Source organism: Perissodus microlepis, chromosome 23, assembly GCF_051167445.1.
Source record: "Perissodus microlepis isolate ML-2025 ecotype Zambia chromosome 23, ASM5116744v1, whole genome shotgun sequence".
NCBI lineage: Eukaryota > Metazoa > Chordata > Actinopteri > Cichliformes > Cichlidae > Perissodus > Perissodus microlepis.
The window spans coordinates 37153298-37168432 of record NC_140482.1 but is presented as its reverse complement, the minus strand read 5'-3'; the positions used below and the strand labels follow the sequence as shown (position 1 = coordinate 37168432).

At 43.4% G+C, this 15135-nt stretch overlaps 1 protein-coding gene across 3 annotated transcripts; it reads left to right on the top strand.

Annotated features, from left to right (window-relative positions):
* The first annotated feature begins 365 nt into the window (after positions 1-365).
* arhgap45b (Rho GTPase activating protein 45b) lies at positions 366-15130 on the top strand. 3 transcript variants are annotated; one of them, XM_084921885.1, is made up of 24 exons: positions 366-920; positions 1954-2206; positions 2927-3109; positions 5031-5171; positions 5316-5400; positions 6433-6505; positions 6720-6795; positions 7295-7426; positions 7956-8017; positions 8118-8228; positions 8337-8417; positions 8549-8716; positions 9208-9345; positions 9430-9626; positions 10078-10202; positions 10359-10445; positions 10554-10655; positions 10743-10906; positions 12664-12852; positions 12952-13089; positions 13186-13457; positions 13569-13800; positions 14112-14217; positions 14311-15130. In XM_084921885.1, the coding sequence occupies exons 1-24, from the start codon at positions 645-647 to the stop codon at positions 14751-14753; spliced, it is 3834 nt and encodes a 1277-aa protein (XP_084778011.1). In that variant the 5' UTR covers positions 366-644; the 3' UTR covers positions 14754-15130. The 3 variants fall into 3 exon arrangements, with proteins under 3 accessions (XP_084778011.1, XP_084778010.1, XP_084778012.1); XM_084921884.1 differs by having other exon boundaries at positions 6720-6807; XM_084921886.1 differs by lacking the exon at positions 366-920 and adding an exon at positions 929-1467 and having other exon boundaries at positions 6720-6807.
* The last annotated feature ends 5 nt before the right edge of the window (positions 15131-15135 follow it).

Here is a 15135-nt window from a genome sequence, read left to right as displayed (position 1 = left end):
AATCCTGTTTTTGTATGACTTTAACTTCATATAGTGGATCTCAAACCGCGTCAACTCAACTCTATTGAAATAAAACATGAACTGATACAGATTCGGTACTTGCTGTGATCAAATGCTATAAATTGATGTTACTTGGGATCTATTTTGCTTCCATACAATTCATTTAACATGATCAGATGTAGTTTAATAATTTCCCCGCTTTCCTTCTGATAATAAAAAAAAAAAAAAAAACTCGATCTAAAGCGGTTTCGGGGCGCGTGTACACCTCGGGGTTTTAATTCTGTGGCCCGAGCAGGTGCACAAAGGGGCGGAAGGTTACCGTCAAAAGCGTCGGGTGTTTCAGATGTTGGGAACACACGTGTGTCAGGATGGACTGATTGCTGCTGTGAACGAGGCAACAAGTTGTTGCTTGTGTTCGCTGCTTCTGACTTCACCAGGAGAGACGCCGTCGGGACCGCATTTCCCCGCGAGCACCTCAACCTGAATTAATCCTCGCGAAGCTCGGTGGACAACAAAGGTGCGAGTCATCCGTGCGTCTTTCCTCCTCCCCCCCAGAGGAAACTGAAACGCGCGCGCACAGCGGATGCCGGGTGCGCACTGACGGTTTGCGGTGAGTTTCTCTGTCAGTGAGCCTGCGCGGCTCGATGAGTGACACCAGGAGGAGGAAGACAGACAGACAGTTATCGTGGCTCAAACTCGACCTGGATGGCACCCAGCTCCCGCTGAGCTCGAGCGGCAGAGCACCCAAGTGGCGAGTCGGGGGGTGGGTGGGGGGGCTGTACGTGAAGCTTAAAGAAGTCGGGATGGACGGCAAAGGCACCCTGAAGATGTTCAGGAAAAAACGGGAACTAATCAAGACACCGTCTATCTCGAAGAAGAGTCGAGCAGGAAGCCCTGGGCCACAGAGCAGCGCCCCGTCTGTGAGTAGCGCATCACTTCTGGTTTCTGATGTTTAACTGTGTGTGTCAGATGACCATCATCTGGAGTGGACAGGTTTCTGAGAGGGCTCATTACCAAGGGTGCTTTTGTTTGTGTGTGTGTTTGTGAGGCTCTGTAAGTTTTTAGTCTTTTTTTGGGGGGGAATCTTTTCTGCTGCTGTAGCTGGTGCGATCAGGGGTGTGAAAACTGTCCTCTAGCTGAAACCAGTCATTATAATGCAGTGTCACAGAGCTGAGTGCTGAGATGGGTACCTGACTGTAAGCTGACTCATATCTGGTTATGTGGCGCATAGGAAGTATGTCTCTTGTGGGGTTTTTGCGTGTGTGAATGAGCAAGTGAGTGAATGCGTTTTGAGAATTTGTGATTAGAATGGGGACAAAAGTCTAGAAGGCAAGGAGCATGCTGAAACGTGGTGGCAAAAATAGTTACAACCCTTACTCTACAAGTCAGAGAGTTAAAAAAGCCGAGTCGAAAGGCAAGGACAGACTGGACATACTGCCCAACAAGCACAACGTATGGCTGAAACAGGTACGTTTGTCGTGTACACACAAGTCTCCAATATGAACAGAAAATATGCACTGATGCTTTTTTTGGTTTCCTGTAAAGTATTTAAAATTTTCAGGCTGCTTTTGCTTGGTTGAGATGCACTTGTCGAGCCCTAAATCTACAGGCCGCTGACTTTAGTTGAAGTTTTCTGTTGAGTACCAACAGGCCAAAAAAAAAAAGAAACTTCTCCTTGAGTTGTGTTTTTGTTTGTTTATTTTATTTTTTGTAGGTGATGTATAAAGTTATTCGACTTTCTGCTGAGTTTGCCACACCCGTTAACAGCTTGGAGTCAGGAAGTATTGCACAACGCAGCGCAGGATCTTGTGAAAGTCTGCATATGATTGTTTACTAATAACAACAGTGCTGCTGGCCCCAGAGGCAAAGAAAAGTCACCTTGTTAGCCGTAATGCTGAAAGGGACGAGCCACGTTGCAGTCTTGACCTTCTCTGTCTTCCTGTCCTCTCTCAGCTCTCCATTCTCCAGGAGCAGCCTCGCAGAGATGCAGTCGACATCACACTCTTCTGTTCCCCCTCATCTTCCTCCTCCTCGTCTTCGACACTTACCCCAACTTCCGCCGGGCTCCAGGATCCTTCCGCGTCCTGCCCGGGCACCCCGAGCACCCAGCACAATAAATTGGGAATGATGCAGGGGGTGGGCTGCCCGTCTCCTGTGGCCACTCTCAAGAGACCGACCGCACTGAGCCGACACGCCAGCGCTGCAGGTCTGCTCCATCACTTAATTATAGTCTTGCTCCTGCTTGCTGAGCTTGGCCCATCACAAACAGAATCTGGTCAAAACACCATTTATGATCTGTAACTGAAGCATTTATGTGGCGTTATCACCTTTTAACCATTTAATGAGTGAAGCTGAAAAGTTTGAGATTATCGACTTGGATTTCAAAGCCTAGAAGCTGTGAAACTGAGGAGTTTTTTTAGCTAATTTTTGCTCTTTAAATAGATTTCTTACACTGTTAAATGCAAGAAGGAAAATCATGACCAGAAATTGCTATTCCACAACTTCTGACCAAGACCGAACCCCCCCCCCAAAAAAAATGCTCTAATGGAAAGGAATAGTTAAATGTTTTGGGTAGATGCGAAGGGCCCCCTCTAATGTCACACTAATGTAAATGTAATCTAATGTAAATGTAATTCCACTGGGACTAGTGAGCATATAAGCTTGAAACTGGTGCACATATGCAGAAAACCAAATGATACAGATTCCCATGTTTTGTTTTGTTTTTTATTTCATTAAATTAGGCCCAGTAATAGAACTAGATTGATTGTATTCTCTAAAATCTTGAATCAATCCTTTATTATTATTATTATTGTTATTATTATTATTCTTTTTTGTGATAATTCATGAAGATTATTCAGTAAAAATTTAAAGTCTCACATGAAGACTAAATGCGTGTTTGTTGAGTGATATTTCTGTGCCTCCTCAGGGTTCCCGCTCCAGTCGTGGGTTTTCACTAGAGGTCAGGGAAAAGGGGCTATAACCCCGACGACTCCATCTGACAGTCCAGAGAGCGCGGCCATCGAGGTGGAGGACATCCCAGCCCTGCTGAGGGATGTCGCACGCTTTGCGGAGGCTGTGGAGAAACTGAAGGATGTTGTTCTGGCTGAGGGTGAGAGCCGTGACAGGTTTAAGCTTTGTCTTGTACATCTCCAACACAAACCTGCGTGAGAAGCCCCCAAATACATCCTGTCAGACAGGCTTTTGTTTGGTCTTGTTAGCAGCTGCAGTCTTCCCTGCCAAACTCTGACTTACAGAAACGTGCTGTGTCTAGATTTGTTTTGAACAAAGCGCTCTGGGAGTCCCTCAGAGCTGAGCACATTAAAAATATCACTTGTTTTCCCCACTGTTGGGGCAACACACACACATTTCTGCTGACACGAAGCCATGTAAGGTTTTGATTAGTCGCCCTCCATTCAGTAGTTTTGGAGAAACAACAATACTGTTTGCACTCTCTCTTCCCTTTTGTGTCACTCCATTTTGACAAGAGCTTACACAGAGAGGACATGAGGGATCCAATCTTACATCCGCCGTGTTCAGCGACACATGTGCGCGGTGTGCAAGGGGGGAGGAGGAGGAGTATGTTATGGGCGGAGCATCTCTGCACAAGCAAGCTTTACAAGAGGCTCTGAGCTTCCTCTCTCCAAATGGAGGCAGCGCGCTCACAAAGACAACCGCACGCTTGTCTCCAGCAGGAAACCAGTTCTTTGTTTACTGCAGACATGTTCTTGTGCTCCACGTGCACAATGCAGTGAAGCTTTAAAAAAGGGCCATATCACAGGGGTTTAAAAAACAAAGAAAGTCCACCTGCTGAATGCTCAAACTGTGTTGTCTTCTCTAGTTTCTGTCTTGTTTTGGCTAGTTTAGCTCACTTGTCTGTTATCTGGTTCTGTTCTGTCATGTTCTCCACCCACAGAGAGCTTTCTAAACAGGAAGCCATGATGGATTGTCTCTGACAGAAAGGCCTCGTCCGCACTTCCTCGTCTGATAGTCTGGCTGCGTTGCAGTGATGCGACACTGATCACTTTCAGAATCAAAAATACAATTGCGGCGTTGAGGTGGTCTTAATCTAAAGCAAAACCTCTTTTGACATTAAAAACTGTTCTCAGAAACTTCAAAAAGAACATTTGAGCCACAGGGAAAAAAAATGTTGCAGAACACCACAGTTGGTTTGTAGTGTTGCAAAACAATAGAAGGGACCACATCCTCTCCGGCACTGTGTTTAGGTCACTCTGTTCTTGTAGCGTGCTGCTGCTAATCTGATACTCTGACACACATTTCGAGACGAGGGTGATGGACCAGCTGCCCTCTGCTCTCCTCCACCAGCGAGCCAGTGTGATTAGATGACTCGATGGAAGAATGCGAGGTTGCAACATTAAAGGGTTGACAAAACCGGTGTCTGGAGGAAAGGAGGCTAGAAATGTGTCACCAGTGACATTAAAGCTGACAATGTTTATCTGGAGCTGACCTGTCTGACACTTGGCCTATTATCAGTGTCCTTATGGTTGGTGTTTCAACTGTCAGTCTCCATCTGCTGTTCCCCTGGGAAGAAAGACTTGGAGACTTTCAGGAATGTTATTTCAGGGAAGAGCTAATGTATCGATAGCACTCAGTTTCTTGCTAGCCTTGCTCTCTCCAAACATTTTTAAAAATTCCACCTGTAAGCACCTACATTTCTTTAATGAACACGGACTTGGCTATGTGAGGATTAAAATCAGCAAGTTCTTAGTGTTTCTTGCGGAAAGGAAGTAGAGATTCTGTTTAAACGGTACCTCTGGTGGTGCCACAAACCAGCAATGATTGCAACTGCGTTTGGCAGAATGCAACGCGCAAAATAAAGTCAGCAAAATGTTCACGTACATATTGTATCGAGAACGAGACAAGTTGCTACGCGCTGGCAGCGATTTTAGTAGATGGCTTATTGTTGGCAAGTCAACACATCCTAAACCTCAAGCGTGATCTTTTTTTGAAGCTTGTTCCGCTGTTTTTCCTCTTGGTTCTTGTTTCACCTACCACGACTCTATCTCACCCAGGTAAGGAGAGTCAGCGGCCCGTGGCCCACGAGTGTTTAGGGGAGGTGCTTCGGATTTTGCGCCAGGTCATCAACACTTATCCTCTGCTCAACACCGTCGAGATCCTCACTGCTGCCGGCAAACTCATATCCAAGGTCAAAGGTAGACAGACTCTTCTGTTTTTTAGATGCACGTCTTTGAAAATCTCGATGTAAATCTGAGTTGTACAATGACGGTAAAACCCAACGTCACTCTGTAACTACTCTTGACCACGACTGAAACCTGAACACATGTACGATTTTCCAGGTTTCCACTATGAGTCCTCTAACGAGGCTGATAAAAAGGACTTTGAGAAGGCAATTGAAACCATTGCTGTCGCTTTTAGTAGCAAGTAAGTATCTAAATCAGCTTTTTATTCATATATAAAAGTAAAACGCTGCTTCTGTTGCTTATCAGTAGCTTCTAAGAATGTATTTCAGTGGCAGTGAAGCCTTAGTGGTGTCCAGTAGGCTGTTGTTCACACACAGGCAGTTCAGGTGGTGTGTAATTGTAGATATTAATACGAACAAAGTCTGCTGTTGGGAATGAGAGAGAGAAGTGCAGTGATGGTGACACATTTGCATGAGACAAAGCTGAAAACAGGAAGTGGGTTTTCTTCTACCGTATGACACAAAACCAAAAGTAGAAAATGCTGTTGACTACCTGCCTGCTAAATGAACAGATTGCAGACCAAAGAGAAAATACATCGTGGGAACACTCGGTTGATTTGAGCTACCTGAGAATAGTTGAGATCAAAGGAACTGGCCTTTAAATTTGCTTTTGTTTTCCTGTAACTTTTTCTATTTTTTTTTTCTAATAGTAATGTAAAATGAATATATATATTTTTTTTAATGGCAAAGGAAAAATACTAAAAGCTGAAGTATAATTGTGGCGTATTGTACCAGGATTTTATCGCATGCCTGTCTGTGCCATTTCAGGGTTTACACAACTGTCACACAGCTTCAGGAGGAAGTGAGCTGGCAGAGACAGTTGAAATCTGCCATATGAGTCAGTTTCCTCATTCTCTTCTCTAGCCTTCCTCTGTATAACTCGATTTTTGACATGAATGCAAAGACGGAAAAATCTAGTGTTGTTGTTTGGCCTGCATTTCAGCACACAGGATGGTTGCAAGAAAATAAAAATGACTGCTACCAAATTACATGATTTTGGCGGGGGTGAAGGAAAGCTGGTAGACTAACAAAAACTGGCACGAAACTTGCTTATCACCTTCAATCTGCAGTGTACCTGTGGAGGTTTCGTAGAAGGCCTGGCCCTCTTCCTCTCTACTGCTTTCTCTTTTGAAATCCATTTTACGCTTTTTCTCTCTCTGCAATTCAACAAAGATTTTACGTTTGTGTGAAGGAGTCTCTGTGTTTCTCTTTAGTGTGTCTGAACTGCTGATGGGAGAGGTGGACAGCAGCACGTTGCTCTCCTTGCTGCCTACAGAGAAGAGCAGAGTGAGTTTGTCACCTATATTTCACACGTGCCAACCAAAAAGAAAAGTTACTTAATGTGGTGGTTATACAAAAAGCTCCTTGATTAAATGAAACGTCACTGCCCACAAAATGACACCTACACCTAAATTTCTGCTGAGTGTAAGGGGAGAAAAAAAGAAAAAGAAAAATATCCTCCAATTCTAGCGAGTAAAGCTTCGTGTTTATGCCGTTTTAGTCCATGGAGAACTTGTACACTGGTTCTGGCCATGGAGGAGATGGTGGACATTACAGGAGCGACCTGCAGGACATGGGTAAGCATAAAGGTGCCGTACAGCTTTTGCTTTCAGTTAATCATAGGTGCTGCTTTGCATAACAGTGTAACCTCCTCCTTTCCATTCATCTCATTTGACTCCATATGTAAACGTTATAGTGGATATTTTCCTATTTTCTATATTTTGATGTGACGGTGCATACTTTCAAACCGCCAACGTCACTGTAGTAATCTTAATGTGTTATCCCTGTATTCATGTGAGAGATTTTATTTCATGTATAGTAGGTCTCCCCCTGCTGATGAATATCCTGCAGTGCTCGGATGTTGTCGCAGTTAGTTTGTTGGAAAGTCACAGTCACAGGGAAAGTTTTTAGCAGAGAGAAATTACAGATTTAAGTACTGACCACAGCAGAAGACACTACAAATAAGCTTCCAAATCAAATCCACTCGCATACCCGATGCAACCAATCGTCCTGTTTTCTGTCGTATCGACAAAGCGTTTCCTGCACAGTGACCTGTGTTGGTGTGTTGATGTGTAGGTAGAGCTGAGGAAGTGGATGTCATCCTACAGCACAGCGAGGGAGGGGTGGACTCTGCTCTGCTCTACGCCAAAACCATTTCCAAGTACATGAAGGACCTGATGTGCTACGTGGAAAAGAGAACTTCACTTGGTTAGTGGGAGTGACGAAACTAAGGAAACTATGTGAGAGTGATTGTACAAAGTCAGACCAACTATCAACTATGATTTCAGACACTAAACTAGACTTGAGCTTCTTGTCACTGACATGTTTTGGGGTTTTTTTTTTGTTTGTTTGTTTGTTTGTTTGAGTCAGAAGTGACTATTTTTAGATGAGAGTACAATGTAGCAAGTTATCAATGAACTGATGAGCTCACTAAAACTTGTATGGGGAAAATCCACCCATTTAGCTGTCACATGGGAGGAAATTGGTTTTAAAAAACCACTACAGGCTGGAGACATTGTTATTTCTTATGTACATTTGGGGGGTTTTAACCCAGGAGTCCATGAGGATTGAGGCATCTTTGAAGACAGCTTCAAGTGGACATTCAAGTTTATTCTATCTTATTAAAAAAATAGTGAATTCTTTGGGGTGATTAAATTTTTATTAGTGCACGTTGTCCTAGAAGTTGTGCTTTTGACCATAATTTTAATAGTCTCTGTTTTTGTTTTGTCTTCCCCAGAGACCGAGTTCTCCAAAGGCCTCCAGAGATTATACCAGTCCTCCAAACACAGTATTACACATGTAAGCTCCATTCACTTTCACCTCTAAAGATTAAAAAACATGAGCTGTAATTTTTTTATTGTTCACGATCGTCATCTTATTGCTTGCTCTCTTCCTCTAGCCCCACATGCCTCTTTTCTCCATCTACTCTCTGGCTCTGGAGCAGGACCAGGAGCAGAGTGTGGGCCTGCAGCAGGCCAACAACACCCTGCACAACCAAACCTTCATTCAGGTACATTTCTGAGTTATTGGTTACTATTCTACTAAATGAAGCACAAACCACATTTTTGGTTAGTCACTTGTAATTTCTCACCTCTCATATTTAATGTGTATCCTGCAGCCTCTGATGCAGCGTAAACAGGAGCATGAAAAGAGACGTAAGGAGATCAAGGAACACTGGATTCGAGCTAAAAGAAAATTGGTACGGCCTTATGATCTTTTGTTAATCAACAGCCCTGCTTTATCCTTTTACTGTGACAAGAAAATCAGGCAATAACTGAAAATACCACAAACCATTTTATTTAGTTTTTTGTTTCGTTCCTCCTCGTTTAGATGGAATGTGAGGCAAACCTGCGGAAGGCCAAGCAAGCCTACATAGCACGCTGCGAGGAGTACGACAAGGCTAAAACGGCAGCCTGCCGAGCTGAAGAGGAGGGAGGGGGATCCACAGCGAAGTCTGTGGAGAAGAAGAAACGAGTGGAAGAAGAGGCTCGCAACAAGGTTCTTCTCGATAACTTTGTTTTGCTGATTTTTTTTTTTTGTCTCTGCAGGAAGAAAGACGATTAAATTTTAGTTGCATAAGACCTAGATCAGCTGAAAATCTTTGGTCACAACTCCGTCACATGAGCCAAAGATGTTGTGTGAGGACACAAAGAAGGAAATAGTTTATCTGATACTTGCTAGTTTAGGCTGAGTGAACAGTTCAGCTTTACATAGGGCTCGTGAAAACCACTGCTGGACTTTCAGATCTTTCCCACTACTGGATGAATTCATGATTTTAAAAAAATAGGTTAGAAAATGAAGAATTATGTACCTTCATTGCCCACCAGGGGGCCGCACCTTACGCTTCAAGAATAACTAAGCTTACCCATTCTGATTTTTGCCACTGTGTGAAATGTTTCATCAACACTTTTCTGTCTAAGAACTAATCTGACAGATATAAACGCCAAAGAAAAAGCAGAAGTAAACTGAAACTGTGTGTGTGTGCACAGGCAGATGAGGCGGAGGCCACCTACAAGACTTGTATAGCAGACGCCGCCACTCAGCAGCAGGAGCTTGAGCACACAAAGGTCACAGTGCTGAGGCAGCTGCAGGACATCATCAAACAGAGTGATCAGACCATTCGCTCGGTGAGAACAAAGGCCACACAAGCCATCGCATCTCGCCAAGAAGAAAAGCTACAAATGCTCACCATCTAATCTTTTCACTTCCAGGCGACCATCTCCTACTACCAGCTCATGCACATGCAGACAGTAGCCCTGCCTGTGCACTACCAGACTCTGTGCGAGAGCAGCAAGCTGTACGACCCCGGCCAGCAGTACGCCGCTCACGTGCGAGACCTGCAGCTGCCAGAGCAGCCGACCATCCAGTACGCGTTTGAGTCCTACTCCCCCTCCAACTCATCATCGCAGTAAGAACTTCAAGCGCATCCTCAATTAGTTTCTCAATTAAACCGGTCATATGCAGCTCAGGATGGGGGTTGTTACAGTTTGGGGGCCACATATGCCTACAGCAGAGAGAATTTAGCAAGGATCCACTCATATCTGATTACTCGTTCCTAAATGTATTCTCTCTTTAACCAAATATCTTCACAGACTTGACACAATGTATCAAAACCATGTTGTTTCTGTTTCCCAAATATAACCTGGGTTACACTATTTTAGGAGTTGATTGACTACATACAACTATAGAATACTCTGTATACAGTGTTATACCACTGATGCTGTAATTTGTACTAAAATGCCATATCACACCTGCTACACACAACCCTGTACCCAGGCGTAGGACTAGACTCTCTAAATTTGAATAAAAGAAACCCACTTTTAATGCATTTGCAATCTGAAAATCCCAAATTGTTGCAGCCATGGTCACAGACCGAGGAATGACAGCTTCAACACAGACATGCAAACGAGTCAAACAGACAGTCCTGCCGTCAGTGTGGAGACGACAGCTGGAGACAGCCGAGAGTCAGAAGTCCAGCGCAAGAGTAAGTGCATCCGATGCCTGCCGCTGCTAAAGATTTTACAGAAATCTTAACAATTTCTCAAACTTGTGACCTGTTACTAAGCTGATGTCTGTAGTTAACAGAATTGGCAATGTAAAATGTGACTAGCTCATGTTATTGTCCCTTTTGTTATCACAGGACAGGGGCATAAGTCATGGGGCTCAACAGTGAGCGATGACAGCGTTGTAGGAGATGGAGGCCTGGATTCTCCAACTGCCAGCACTAGTGAGTGTAGACACGTCTTTTGTTAGAGTTTCACGCTAATCCGTACCAAAACCCTGCTCCAGAGATGGCAGTATGCATTATAAACGCTCTCAAACTCACTTATTTTAGGTGACATCGCTAAGATTGTTCGGACTTCATCGACTGGAACAATGTCGTCCAATGAGGATGCAGATGAAAAAGATGGAAATGTGTCCTCATTTGAAACTCCAAGTAAGATTTTCAGATTGTACATGTTAAACCTGGCTATCGGTTGAGTTTGGATTTTACGGAGTGTGTGATGGAGGTTATTCTGCGCAGATATTAACGGCATGGATCCAGACGTGGTGGTGTCCACCGGACCTTTCCGTAATATCGGCCTGTCCAAAGCAGCCCTGACCCACCGACTGAGGAAGCTTCGGACTCCTTCCAAGTGCCGCGAATGTGACAGCTACGTTTATTTCCAGGGAGCTGAGTGCGAGGAGGTGAGTTCATCACTTCACCAGGCTAACATGTTTTGAGGCTCACGCTCTGAGTTGCACACTAAAACTTACACTTAAAGCCTTCCAGCTGTGGTTAGATCGGCTCAGTGTGTTGCTGATGCATGCTACATTTTAATGATAGTGTTCAGTGAGCATATGCAAATGTCAAAGTAAAATATTTTGTATTCTTAAAATAATTAACTTTTTATGTTGAACCCCACAAAATAGCAAATGGTCTGAGAAAAATGCACAAGTGGTTAGATAAATATGTTCAGTGTGGATACATGTAAATTACAGTATGTAATGATCAACACTAAAAATGAACATCTCAGACTTTCTGTAAAGGATGGACTTCCCTGAGAAGTAAAGCCAATGTGGAAATTGCATTGTTTCTAATGGTTGGAGGGGGAAGTGCAAAAAACTGTGTAAAATGCACCTCAGCTGTCAGTCCACACCTTGCTCGTCCCTTCTGGTTGGAAAATTTAGCAAAGTTCAAAATGCCCATCGCAAGACTTTATTAACAAGAAGGTGATGTCACTGTAACTGTTACAATCTTGTATATTTATAGCAATTATAAGAAACTAAGTAGCATAAACTGTAAAGCATGACTCAAAGCAAATGAGGGGAGAAAATTTTTTTTCCTAAGAAAGAATTTTTAAAAAAAAATTATTTATTTTTATTAGCTGAAAGAAGCTACACGTCACTCTGATTACAACAGATGGTACAGTTTCTGTTTTTAGAACAGGAAACTGGAATTTCCACAATGTTCCAAGAAAATATCAAGAACTGCAAACAAAGAGACAATAAAACCACAACAAACAACTGTAACAGGAAAATGTAATGACAGAGAAATTTCATATCTTTATACCATTTTTTTTTTTTCCACCACCTTTTCTATTGAATCGGGGGTTCTCCTTCCAATAGGCATAATAAATTCAGTGGAAATGTACCTTTTTAAAAAAAAAATTAATTATTTTAAACCTTGTAGTAAGGCAATTGTAATGCCACTGTGTCACCCCTTATTAATGCCCGTGTTATCTAATTTTATTCCATCAGGTGATATTTTTTTAAATTTTATTTATTTGTACACACACGTTTATTAACCAAGCATGTGTACACATACAAGAAATTTGACTCTGGTTGTTTCTTTGTTCTAAGTGTATATAACAGAGTAGACAGCAGTCATTACTGACAATAACAGCGCACATAGCATATTTGTGGTGCAGATGTTGGAATAATTAAGGGATGGAACAGGTGTGTGTGCGTGTGCATGTGTGTATACATGAGGATTGACTATAAACACATAGACATGTACAACATTCAGCTGGCTGTCACGTGGCTGTCACTTGCTGATAATTGAGATTCACAGCAAGATTAACCATACTCATTTGAATACTGTTGATTGCAACAAGCAGCCTTACTTTGCATTGCAAATGTGAAACACCTGTAGTTCAAGTTTTTTATCAGTGAAATTTTACATAGGTTCGGTAGAGGTTCCCAAAAAGTTGATTCTGTTCATCTAGACGTCGAGTTTTCAGTGGGAGAAACTTTTTGTATGACTAAAACTATGCATTATGCATAGTTGTTTATGTTACCTACACTATTGAAATTGCACATTACACCTTTGTAATCATTTTTGGGTTTTTTTTTAACGTTCTTCCTAATTAGATGTCACAAGTTTTTCTACCTAGTCACAAGTTACAGCTGTTCCCAGGCTACGATCGTTAAGATGATAATCATTATGTTAACTGTTTCCTCAGTGTTTCCTGGCGTGCCACAAGCGCTGTCTGGAAACTCTGGCGATCCAGTGTGGTCATAAGAAGCTGCAGGGCCGTCTGCAGCTGTTTGGCAGAGATTTCACTCAGGTAGCCAGCTGTGCCAGTGACGGTATTCCCTTCATCATCACCAAGTGCATCTCTGAGATCGAGAGACGGGCACTGAAGATGAAGGTGAGAAAAAGCACGTATGCTGTGTTTTGAAGGGGTGGTCGATTTCTGATGGTTTGCCTTTGAACCGTTGGGTTTAAATCTCCTTTCTCCTCTTTTCAGGGCATCTACAGGGTGAATGGAGTGAAGACCCGTGTGGAGAAACTGTGTCAGGCCTTTGAGAATGGAAAAGAGCTGGTCGAGTTGTCTCAGTGTTCACCACATGACATAAGCAACGTGCTCAAGCTTTACCTCAGACAGGTAACTGAGGTTACACTGATGTGTAGCAGCTAGTAAAGACTGAACCTGAAGCTCAAGTCAATCATCATATGTTTGGTGTTTTTCCTTTACCCCCAGCTGCCTGAGCCCATCATGCCTTTCCATCTGTACAACAAGCTGATGGGTTTGGCAAAGGAGAGTCTGCATAATGAAGGAGACGCACCGGAGGGGGAGGACTCCGAGTCGAGCAGCACTCACCCGGCAGTGAGCAGGGGGCCAGAGCTGGTGGATCTGGGCCCAGACACGGACCCAGAGGTCCTGGTCCTGGTGAACAGTCTGAGGGAACTTTTAAAGGAGCTGCCCAAGCCAAACATCGCCACGCTGCGCTACATCGTTCGCCACCTTCGAAGGTGAGTTAGTCATACAAGTCATATTAATTAATTAATTTTATTTTTTTTTAATAAAAAGCAAAGATTCTGTTAACCTCACCATCCTTTCTTGCTCCATCTTTCTCATTCCAGGATCGCAGAGCTGGAAGAGGATAACAAGATGAGCCCCAGCAACCTTGGCATCGTGTTTGGGCCCTCTCTGATGCGGCCCCGTCCAACCGGGGCTACGATATCCTTGTCCTCTTTGGTTGATTATCCCCATCAGGCTCGCATCGTGGAGGCCTTCATAGTCTTCTACTCTTCCATCTTCCAATCCAAAACTTCTCAGACCCACAAAACCTCCCGTGCTGCCTCCACGCAGCAGGTAGGACTCCAGCACATGGTGCACATTAGTATTTACTTACTGCTGAGCCTTTTTGTGAGACATTTTTAGAAATTAAATACCACTGCACAAAATATTTGCTCTGTTTTTACACATACTCTAAAGCATTGGAACAGGAAACCTGCTTTAATAAAGTCTAAAGAGTTAAAGGTTGCAAACAGCCCGGTATTAACGAGCAATACCAAAACTGGTCATAATCAGTCTGGCTAATAGAGACACCCGATTTGCATTTTTCTGTTGACTGAAAATAAATTCATGTTGTGAAGCTTTCACACTGTCCCTCCTGGTTTCAGGAAAATGTTACACAAGACAAAATGGTGAGCCCTGTTGATGCAGAAGAGGATGTGAGCAGAGAGGAGAAGACTAAACCTGAGGTTGACAAGACAGAGGAGGGATGTGGTGAGTTTTAAAGGCCAAGTTGTGTAATTTTATAGTAAATGATTTGCTCTTGAAAATTTCATATACATTTATCACTTATCTATCTGCATTCAGGAAGCTCTTTGGGGTCATTGGGCTCCAGTGAGCAGCTCCCAGACTCTGACTCTGAGCTGGACGAGAGGCACTCCCACAGCCTTACGAAGCAGGAGAGCGTGAGCATAGACGATGACCAGCTGAGCTACAGGGACAGTTTGGACCTGTCCAGTCAGTCTGCAATCCACATCGAGCCTGAACAAGATCTGGATCAGGATCAGGAAAACCCAGAGGGAGAAGAACCCCCCGCTCTGCCAGACAGCGGGCCCCCAGAAGAAGGTGCTGGAGAAGAGCAGGATCTAAGTGCTTCTCTGGCAGAGCTCAACGTGAATCAGTCCAACAATAACAACAACTACCACCCGTGCTCTCCCACACTGAGCCTGTCGGGCCTTCCACTGGCACGTCTCTGTGGAAAGAAATTACCACTGACGAGAAATCGAGACAGCGAGCCAGAGTTCGTCTGATATTGTCAATCGTGTCTGTTCGTCTTTAAATTTGAAGTTAATGAAAGCCTAACGGTCTGCCGTGTAAATAGGTCAAATTAAATTTTAAACTGTAGATGTATGTTACTGTACTAATCTTTGCTGCCAGTGAAACCTCTCTGCACGCTTGCTGCTCTTGGGAATACTGGCATTTCAAGATATTTGATTTGTTTGTATTTTAAAGCGTTTGTTTTTTGGGGGGAAGGGAAAGCTGCATCAGAATGTGTGACGCGTGCAAACTTTTCAAGCAGATTCCACTGCTGGTTATTTCAGCTCGAAATTTGAAATACATGTAAACATTCTTATAAATGTTGCCTTTTGTGTCTTATGTCAGTTTTAATAAAGGTTCTTGTTTTAAATTTGT

What these genes read in the sequence shown, in the direction of transcription:
- arhgap45b (XM_084921884.1), top strand. Translation starts at nt 645, where the DNA reads ATGAGTGACACCAGGAGGAGGAAGACAGACAGACAGTTATCGTGGCTC. An exon ending in CACAGAGCAGCGCCCCGTCT is followed by an intron (nt 921 to 1,953) that starts GTGAGTAGCGCA and finishes GTCCTCTCTCAG; the next exon opens with CTCTCCATTCTCCAGGAGCA. An exon ending in TCAAGCTTTACCTCAGACAG is followed by an intron (nt 13,090 to 13,185) that starts GTAACTGAGGTT and finishes CTTTACCCCCAG; the next exon opens with CTGCCTGAGCCCATCATGCC.